The following is a 10,588-nucleotide window of genomic DNA, read 5'->3' as shown; positions in this document are numbered from 1 at the left end:
CTAGGGGGCGAGCCCAACTCGTTTGCGATGGTTTTTGAAAACCTAATGCCCATCCCTAACACCATACCAAAAATCAAGAACTTGTCACCAAGTGCATAATTGTTATGATTTTTTATGTATTAAATCCCAGTTTATAGGCATTTTAAGCTCCCGGCAGCCATCGTGGACGCCATCTTGAAAATGATGCCTTTCCAGAAGTTATTTTTTCCTAATCTTTTAGTATGTTATTTAGCACACCCAATACTAATAGAATCCATTGAAAAATCTCTTTTATCAATTATTATGGTTTTTAACCATAGACTGACCCATTTAATATTAGATTCATTGCAAACAGACCACTAGGGGGCGCTCCCAACTTGTTTGCGATGGTTTTTGAAAACCTTATAACCATACCTACCACCATACCAAAAATCAAAGACTTGTCACCAAGTGCACGATTATAACGAATTCAGACCCAGCTACTCCTTTATGATGAATTCCTGTTCTGTTCTTTGACTATATAGAAGTGTCTATTTGTACGTCTCTAAATGTTTTGATGAATTGAACAAGGTGGACCCTCTTGTAAACAAGTGTAATGCTTAATTGGGTCGTCCACTCACAGTTAACAGTCTTTGTATTGAGTTTGTGCTTGAAATGTAGGCTACTGTAATTCTGCAAACTGTTAATACATATTTCAATCAATCAATCAATAAAGTGATAAGTTAAGTGTTAAAATAAGTTATGTGTTGGACCTTTTTGGTGAGACTGAGTGTGTAAAATCATATTTATTATGTCTATGTCTAAAATTTAATTTGTTTTTGAAATAATACAATAATAAAACTTCAACTCCCATCAACCAGCGGGCGCCGTCGTCGCCTGGCGGCCTGGACGATGACGTCAGACGTTGTTTACGTTTGTTGCTCAATGCTCAAGCTAGCTACCTATACCTAGTCCGTTAGCTTTAGCTGGGGGTAAATAGATTGTAATATTCATGAGGGCAAATCAAAATAAACTATTGTCTGAAGTGATGCTGGACATTTCAGGTAAAGTCATGAAGTATGTTTTATGAGGATGTTGTACTCTCACAGCAAAATGAAGCTATATTGTTAGCTAACGGTTGATGTTACCATGCTGTGCTTTGATCCAAAAACATTATGAAATATGCTTCAATTATTACATGAAACATGCGCAGTTGTTGTGCAAGGAAATACTAGTGACGGATGCACTAAGTATGATTTTATTTCACAGCTCAAAGATCAGCCTAGAAGATAATACCAGCGACACAATATATTAACATCACTGAATGACCGTGCCATTTTACTGAGTTGTCCTGTGTGTGTGCGTGTGCGTGTACTGCGCACTTATGTGCACTTTTTTATTTTGACTAATACTGGAGTAGTTACTTAATTTGTACAGTTTATATTGAATGATTATTATTACAAAACAAATTATATTTAGCCACTTCAGCCCTATGTATACTATTACTTAGGCTATTTGAAAATAGCCAGTATATTTGAATGCAAATACTTTTGTAATGTTCACTTCTGGACTTTTATTTGTAACTGGGTATTTCTACATTAGGCTATTGGTACTTTTACTCAAGTACAAAATGTGAGTAGCCTACTTCTTCCACCACTGGAGGTGAATGGAACACTGTCCCCCCCCCCTCCCAGTGAGCTGTGAAGCATACTAGGGCCTTTACTGTTTCTAATATATGTTAACGACATGACTTCAGCTTGTGACTGCAACTTGTTCCTGTTCGCAGATGACTCGGCACTGCTAGTCTCGGACAGGAACAAACTGCAGGTTGAAAAGGCCCTCAGCTCTGAACTCGGTAGAATCTGCACCTGGCTCGCTGATAACAAGCTATCTTTACACCTGGGAAAAACTGAATCCATTCTCTTTGGCTCTAATAGTAATCTCAGCAAGGCAAATGGCTTCTTGGTTAGAGTGGGTGACAATGTTATCACACGTAAAGATGAAATTACCTACCTAGGTTCCATCCTGGAGGCTAATCTTTCCGGTGATAAAATGGCCACCAACATAATCAAAAAAGTCAACCAAAGAACAAGATTCCTTTACAGGATCTCCTCACTGGTCAACAAAAACACCTTGAAGACCTTAACATGAGCCCTCGTACTAGGTTTCTTTGACTATGCATGCACCTCCTGGTACCACAGCACCTCAAAGGCCCTTAAAACTAGGCTCCTGACTTCCCAAAACAAACTGGTCAGGCTCCTACTTGGCCTCACCCCCCGAACCCACCTCACCCCTGCCCACTTTGACAGGCTGGAATGGCTTAGGGTCGACGACAGAGTACAGCATCTTGCAATGGGTCTGGTCCACAAGATTCGATACACCACCAAGATACCCATGTACCTGTCTAGATACTTCCTTAATGTTAACAAAGTCCACACCCACAACACCAGAGGGAGTGCAACGAATCATGTACAACCCAGATTCGACACAAACAAGGGACTAAATTATTTTCGCTCCTATGCCACCAAAATGTGGAACGCCCTACCAACAGTCATTAAGACATGCGAATCCCTTGACTCCTTCAAAACCGCTCTCAAAGGGCACCTACGGATGGCTGCAATTCGAAACTGGCCCCCGTAAAATCTGAAAAAGACATCTAAATCTAATCTAATGTATGTCCTATGAATAGAGGTAAATACTACACATACCGGTACACAGTAGGATGAATAAGTCAATGATTTTAAAAAGCTGGAATTTCATCATTTTTATTCATTACGAAATTGTCCTATAACTGAACCCAACCAACTTGGTTGGTTTAATTATTGGGCAAGTTATGATTTCATAGATTAAATCAAAACACTGATGACTGCTGTTTTCTTGGCATCAAAGAAGAATGCACAAACAAATCAATGCCACAGACGATGATCTTGGTTGCATTTATTAAAAACTGATTAAATACTTTAGTTTTCTTTTTAAGTTTGTGCTGCTCTTGTTTTGTGTCAGGGATGCTATAGGCAGAAGGATACATCATCAAATCCCCTAATTGGATGGGGACTCGTTAAAGATTTCTCCAAAAAGCCAAAGAGCAGCGAGTGTGAGTAACCGTTTCTTTTTCCTTACATTTTTGATCCCACGATTTTGTATTAACCCATTTTTCACCCGGTGCCAATAGTCTTAAGCTGTAATCCTCGGCCCTACCCCTACTCTCTCTCTGCACCCTGGGAAGAGCACCGAACTGAGCTCATGCTTCCTTCAATGCATGAGGAGTGAGCAGACCGCTTCTTATCACCTGATAGGGGGGAGTTTCCCCAGTAGGACCTAGCGCGTGGAAGGAACACGTTATTCCAACCAGTTCCTTTGCCCTCCATCAGGTTCCCCGGCTGACCAGGGGGAGGCAGTATAGAGACTAGGTTTACTGCATGTTTTTTGTGACGGTACCTACCCTAGGGGTCGGGGACACGGGGAGAACATGAGTAGTAAAATCTGTCTGAATTATTGCTGGTATTGAAGTGGAGACGGATCACATTTTGACTAGACCAGACTATTGCTGCTTTTCTGCTCTACCCTGTTTGGGGCTGTCATATTTAAGTTGACGATTAATTCTGACACAAATAACGATTTAATTGTGTTTTTGTAAATGTAACCTCAGTAAAACTATGCCTAAACCTAATCCTAACCCTAAATGTAACCTCAGTAAAACTATGCCTAAACCTAATCCTAACCCTAAATGTAACCTCAGTAAAACTGTGCCTAAACCTAATCCTAACCCTAAATGTAACCTCAGTAAAACTATGCCTAAACCTAGTCCTAACCCTAAATGTAACCTCAGTAAAACTGTGCCTAAACCTAATCCTAACCCTAAATGTAACCTCAGTAAAACTGTGCCTAAACCTAATCCTAACCCTAAATGTAACCTCAGTAAAACTATGCCTAAACCTAGTCCTAACCCTAAATGTAACCTCAGTAAAACTATGCCTAAACCTAATCCTAACCCTAAATGTAACCTCAGTAAATCTGTGCCTAAAGCCCTAAACCTAACCTAATTCCTAAAGCCCTAAACCTAACCTTATTCCTAAACTTAACCTCAGTAAAACTATGCCAAAATGTAACGGGTATGTTTTGGGGTGAGCCTTCCTGTTACCATTGTGTAGTTTAATACTTATAGGTTTATTTTTTGTTCTTGATAATGATATGAAATGTAAAAACTGTGAAATTGCTGTATGCTGTCTGCCTCTGCAGGGCAGATATGGCCACCGAGCTTCATGAGACGATCTCCATGGCCAAACAGGAGAGGCACAAGAACCTGTTCCTTAACTACAGGAACCTGAACAAGTTCCCTGTGGAACTCCTGAAGGATGAGGGATTGCAGTTTCTGGAGAGACTGTACATGAAGAGAAACTCCCTGACAACTCTGGTACTTTAACTTGACTTTGTTTATTTGTTTTTTTGGGACAGTGCACATTAATGAACACAAGACAGGTGTAATGCATTCTCATTAGGGAGCGGACGATAATCAATATTATCACTAATCATATCGCAGAGATTTAAATGTATTGTGTTGCAACTTAAACCCTCTATACTTGATAAAACGGACCTGTAAAGAGTAAAGACTGCATTTAGTATGCTCTTATTTCACTCTACACAAATCAATTTGCCAAAAATAGCTGATCTATATGCTCACAGTGCGTTGCAACACATGTTTTTGGCGCGCGTTGCAACACATTTTGGCGAATGTTCCCTCCAGAATACTGATGCTGGATGTTCAAGTGGTTAACAGAAGTGGCAATTTAAGTTTTAAGCATATTTGAATTATCACAATAATATCGTTGATCGCAATTAATTTTGCCACAATAATCGTGACATTTAATTTTCATCCCATTTCGTAAAAAATGTTTCCCCCACTCGCCTCCCTGCCCGCCTCTTGCAAGCAACTGTCACTGTGTTTATTGTATATTCAATTATTAAAGTCTTTATTCATTTAGTATACAACAAGATATATTAGTGAATGAAAACCTGAACCTGTCACTGTGAACCATGAATTAAATAACAAATAGCTCACATGTCATTGGAATGAGTTTGGACGCGCACAGCCTGTGACAACCGCGCACACACGCTGCTGTTTTGCAAATAGCTGCATCTCCTCCTCCTGTCCTGTCTGTCTCTGTCACTGTAGTCCGTGACACTGTGACCATGCACGTTTATGACAGTCTATGTTAGATAGCCTTGCTGCAGTGGCTGGGGCTGTCAATTATATGAATGCGTAGCCTAAACATTAACGTGTGGGGTACAGTGGTACTGGTGGTGGTGGCTGGTGGGCTGGCTGGCTGGGTTAATACCTATCTCCGATCTCCCAAGATGGTGGATGCGGTCCCCACTTGCAGTGGCTTGGCACATTTGGCATTCGAGTGACGCGTCAGGTTTATCCCTAAACGAGGACGAGACGAGGAGATTGCACATACCATAACTCCAGAAAGACATGGGCCTGCTGTAGATTACAGTACCCGTTGGGAGACTTGACTCTACAGCTGCAGTAGGCTAGTCTCCCTCCAATGCCTCTCCATGTCATGAAACATTCCTACCAATTTAATATGACATGCCTACAAAATGTATTTTTTTCACATGTATAATAGGCTATTTATTAGTTTTATACATTTTAGGATTGAAAACATATGTTTAGATGCCAGGCCAGTCAATGCTGCTCCGCTTTTCTTTCTTTTTTTGACAGAAATACAGGTGAGGACAAAGCCTACGACAGCTCCCGACCTGACGTGATATTTGGTCGGGCGCACGCCAAAGTTCAAGTTCATACTGGAATGATAAATGCTGAAAATTGCGGTGATTCCGGCGTACGCCCATATTTGGGCGTACGCCACGTTGATAAATGAGGGCCTTAGTCTAAATGTATTATCATGTCTTGTTATCTTTCAACCGCTGTTTCAATTGTCCTTTGAAAGCTGAGAGTGTGGTGCTCTCCCTTAGAGTAACAGTCCAAACAACCTTTGAAAAAAAAGAATATGGAGAAGTTTCTGCCTGACATATATACTGTATACGGTATATCCATACTATTTATATATGATTATGTGATATTATAGCTAAGATAAATACTGAGAATGTTTACTGGGTATTTTGGTTAGTAAAATCTCTCTATGTTCTGTCACCTCTTTCTCTAATAGCCGGACAATCTTGCACAGAAGCTCCCCAATCTGATTGAACTGTGAGTCTATTCACTGCACAGTCAATGGTCTATCTATCTGTGTATGAAGCACACATTACAAGTGATTACACATGTGTGTATTGATTTACAGTGAATGTGTCTATTTGAGTGCTGTAATGTTGAGTGATGGTGATAAAGAAAATGTTAATGTTACTTAGAGTACCGCTGTGACCACTTAACTCTAAGTAGATATGAGAAAGACACGGTACAATAGCAAACCGTTGGGGCACTTTCACTTAATGTCCAGCAGGTGTCACTAGAACACTGTTCAGAATCAAAGAATAATAATGTTCAGAATCAGTATATTAATCACGGCACAATAATCTTCATTTGTATAGAACCTTTCATACAAAAACATGCAGCTCAGTTAAATTAATTTAAAATAATGCACAACAAGGATAAGATCAGATAAAGATTATGGGCAAATATACAAATACAAAAAGATAAAATAAACTAGCATGTAGGGATTCATGTAGACTGAGCAATGTGGCACAATATAGTGTACTGCAGACAGTAGAGCACAAACAATAACACACATTGACAGAGATGTACCAAATGATACAGGTGTCAGTAAAGTAAGTTGGTACAGACTGAAACCTCTCAACATATTTTGAAGCGTTGACCAATGAATTGAATGTAACCACTACTAATTGTAGTATAATAAGAATAGTATAGTAGTAGAAGTAGTATAGGGCGGAAGTGGCTCAGAGGTAGAGTGGCCAGTAGAGCGGCCGGATGTCAACCGCAAGATTCCCAGTTCGATCCCGGGCTCCCCCAGAGTTAGTATTGAGCAAGACTCTGAACCCCTAATAGGCCTATCTCACAGAATTTCCCCGCCCCCTTAATACGCCCCCTTTCCGCGTTAGTGGTGATAGCGTGACGTCACTCCATAGACACTACATGTTAACAGAGGTAATTTAAGAAGTCTACAACTTTTGTTTTCTCAAGGTAAGGTTTGTTCTATCTGTTCGAGCTGATTTACCATCTTGTTTGCTTCATAATAATATTGGTCTGTCACATTTTTACATTAGAAAATGTACTTAGATTCTCCAGAGAAAAAAACGTGTAAATGCTAATGTTAAATGACACCACTATTTACCGGAAGTGGGCGTGGAAAGCGGGCTGTGAGATAGGCCTATTGCTCCCGATGTGCAGGTTGGTGCCTTGCACGGTTTCCTCCTTCCATCGGTGTATGAATGTGTGTGAATGGTTGAATATCTATGTAATGCGCTTTGGATAAAAGTGAATGCACCATTTACCATTTTATTTACCATTTAGTATATATAATCGCTGTCATTTATAGATTTTCATATTCCAACTTATTTTTTTAATTGAAGGTATCTGCACTCAAACAACATAGCCATGATTCCTGAGGGTGAGTCTGACTTTGTGTTATTTATTCTTTTCAGCTTTTGATTATGTTTTAACTTTTTATATACATCATTAAAACATTCCATTATCCCATCCCTCCATGGCCACCTACACAAATACAAATTAATTATACTCTCTTTTTTCCTTTGGCCAAACATACCATCATAGCCTTAGTTAATCTCCGAAAGGAAATGCATAATGTTTTACATTAACAAATCCACACGTATCGCATCATTTTCAACACAAAACACACGTTGATAAAAATAAATCAAGACCATTATACCAAATTACAAAGTCATATTTTTCTATTGGGATAGTTGGCCCTCTTTATTTTTATATTGCTAATAATGTTTTCCCATATCAAATTGCAGTTGTTTTCCTTTAACCTTGTACATTATTTTAACATTGTACAGTTCATCATCTTACATAATTTGAAAGAATATTTGACACTTAAGTAAAGACAACAAAACTGCTTCAATGATTATAAAAAAATATGTTATAGGTTATTTGACACACGTTTTTAAATTGGTATGACTAGGCGTGTCACAGCGATTTGCCTAATCCACAATTCGATTGTAAGGTCCCAATTCCATGTTCGATCACTTGAACCCCAGCATTCAAATTCTGGGGGAAACATTCGCCAAAAAGGTATGACTGTATGTTGTAAATTGAAGCGAAGTGAAGTGAATTGCTATAACGCCCTGTAGGTGTGACTGTTCCATATGTTGTGAATGGAAGTGAAGTGCTAGCGGCTAACAGCCAGTGTTGGCAGATATTGTGAGAAAGAAGCGACTATTATTATACCACATGAGAACCTGAAACTGGGTACTTCGATCTACAGCCTCACAACACGTCGCAATGGGACACGTGAGCTTGTAGATCTGCTATTTTCAAAAAATCTTGAAATAAAATGTTTTAACATTCTAACAACACAAATCTGGCATGAGGCTCTCCCTGCCTGGCATAATATATTTTCAGACTAGGGTTTGGGACATATTAATTTGGGGGTCCATGAAATATTTGAGAACCACTGGTTTAAATACTAATAATAAAAAAACAAGGCAAGCCCAAATAAGCTTGTACACTTTTGAAACAAGCCCAAAAATGCAACCTGCAAGGCCGCAACTACCAATATTTATAAGCAACTTTAGAGAAAAAGAAGCTTCTAATAATAAGCAGACATGGCAACACTGCTAACAGCCCTCTGTGGATGTGGTCTCCCTCAGCCATAGGGAACCTGGCCAGGCTACAGTCCTTAGACCTGAGTGACAACGCCCTGCAGGTGATCTGCCCAGAGATTGGTCGGCTGAGGTCGCTGCGGCACCTGAGACTGGCCAATAACCAGCTCCGATCCCTCCCCCCAGGTAACGTACACCTGAGACTGGCCAATAACCAGCTTCGATCCCTCCCCCCAGGTAACGTACACCTGAGACTGGCCAATTACCAGCTCCGATCCCTCCCCCCAGGTAACGTACACCTGAGACTGGCCAATAACCAGCTTCGATCCCTCCCCCCATGTAACGTACACCTGAGACTGGCCAATTACCAGCTCCGATCCCTCCCCCAGGTAACGTACAACAGTTACAATTTATCAACTAATCACAATTATTTTGCATAATCATCATAATCGATTCCATGTTGAAAGATGTTTATATATTTAAAAAAGGAAATAGCTGATATACAAACTCGCAACGTGTCGCGATGTGATTAATGTTTTTCAAAGTAGAAGTTATTAAATATAATATATATATCAGTCATTTAGGTTATTTGTCATATCTGCCCTGTGCAATGGAATTGGAATTTCTATATGTTCCAAGGATCCCATGACAAAAAACACAAATAGTTATTGGTTATCATTATTAATTGTCATGTGAAATGTCATGATGGTGACAGCCCTATTGCTGTTGCAGACGGCCGTACATGTTCTCCATAAATGTCTGGTTGTGTCATCATTAACGTGCTCAGAACAGCTCAGAGAACGCCAGTGGTGTACTGTGGATATTGTAACTAGTGGAGAGCTACGTCTCGTGCACATGCGCGTGAGTGATCGCTGATTGAAAATACCCTGTCTATTCTCTCTCTCTCTCTCTCTCTCTCTCTCTCTCTGCACCCTCTCTCTGCCCTCTCTCTGCAGAGATAGGTGAGCTGCGTGAGCTGGAGACCCTGGACGTGTCCACTAACCTGCTGATGTCTCTGCCAGAGAGGCTGCACCAGTGTCTGTCCCTGCAGTGTCTGACCGCCGACCGCAACCGCCTCCAACTGCTGCCCAGACAGCTGTGTCAGCTGCACAGCCTCAACGAGCTGTCTATGGCTGCCAACTGTCTCACCGCTCTGCCCTTAGGTCGGTACTGCCTGTCTCACCTCACTGACCTTAGGTTGGTACTGCCTGTCTCACCTCATTGCCTGTAGATTAGTAGTACTGCCTGTCTCACTTCTCTGCCCTTATAGGTTCTCAATAGCTTCGTGGCATATTAGAACTGCCCGGCTATTTTACTCCTATGGATATGAAGCATTAACTGATGGTGAAACGGTAATGAGTGAAATGACAGTGAACTATCTACTAGATTGGAGGACGTGGGGAATGGGATGCATGTAGAACTGGACCGGGATGATGGGTGGTGGTGGTGGTCTGACGTTGAGGAGGGCTGGTGGGCTGACGTAGGAAGTACATCCTTTTTAGGTGCCGGTGATGTGATTGTCCCATTTGAGGTCGTGACACCTTCCTTTTCCAGGGCGGGTGCGTGGGTGGGGGCCAGCTTCCTGAAGTCATTGACCTTTTCCACAGTTTTGCTAGTTTTGAGTTCCGGTTTTGTTGTTGGATGGAGCACCATGACACTATGTCAGATGCCTCCCTCCTGTACCCGCTGGGATGAGTAGAGCATTGGTTCTCATATTGGGGTCCTTGGGTGGGGTGTGGTTGTTCACCTCGTTCCGTGCTGCGAGCTTGTACATCTGCTTGTACATCTGCTATTTTTGAAAATGTTGGGAAAATCTTGAAAATATTTGGAAGATTTTTAATAATTTAGTTTTTAAACGTAAATCTTC

The 10,588-nt window shown here is 40.9% G+C and overlaps 1 protein-coding gene across 3 annotated transcripts in view; it reads left to right on the top strand.

The window, feature by feature from the left end:
• The first annotated feature begins 855 nt into the window (after positions 1-855).
• Positions 856-10,588, top strand: part of lrrc28 (leucine rich repeat containing 28) — a 30,396-nt gene continuing 20,663 nt past the window's right edge. The window contains exons 1-7 of one of the 3 annotated variants that reach the window (XM_079496901.1): positions 856-1,022; positions 2,962-3,046; positions 4,198-4,372; positions 6,132-6,172; positions 7,510-7,547; positions 8,770-8,907; positions 9,678-9,884. In XM_079496901.1, the coding sequence (XP_079353027.1) occupies positions 4,205-4,372; positions 6,132-6,172; positions 7,510-7,547; positions 8,770-8,907; positions 9,678-9,884 (592 nt within the window). In that variant the 5' untranslated portion in view covers positions 856-1,022; positions 2,962-3,046; positions 4,198-4,204. Of the gene's footprint in view, positions 1,036-2,961; positions 3,053-4,197; positions 4,373-6,131; positions 6,173-7,509; positions 7,548-8,769; positions 8,908-9,677; positions 9,885-10,588 lie in introns of all 3 variants that reach the window. The other 2 variants (XM_079496899.1, XM_079496900.1) reach the window with 2 other exon arrangements.

The sequence above is a fragment of the Electrona antarctica genome (assembly GCF_951216825.1).
Source record: "Electrona antarctica genome assembly, chromosome: 3".
Classification (NCBI taxonomy): Eukaryota; Metazoa; Chordata; class Actinopteri; order Myctophiformes; family Myctophidae; genus Electrona; species Electrona antarctica.
The sequence above is the reverse complement of the archived record's forward strand: the minus strand, read 5'-3'. Positions and strand labels throughout refer to the sequence as shown.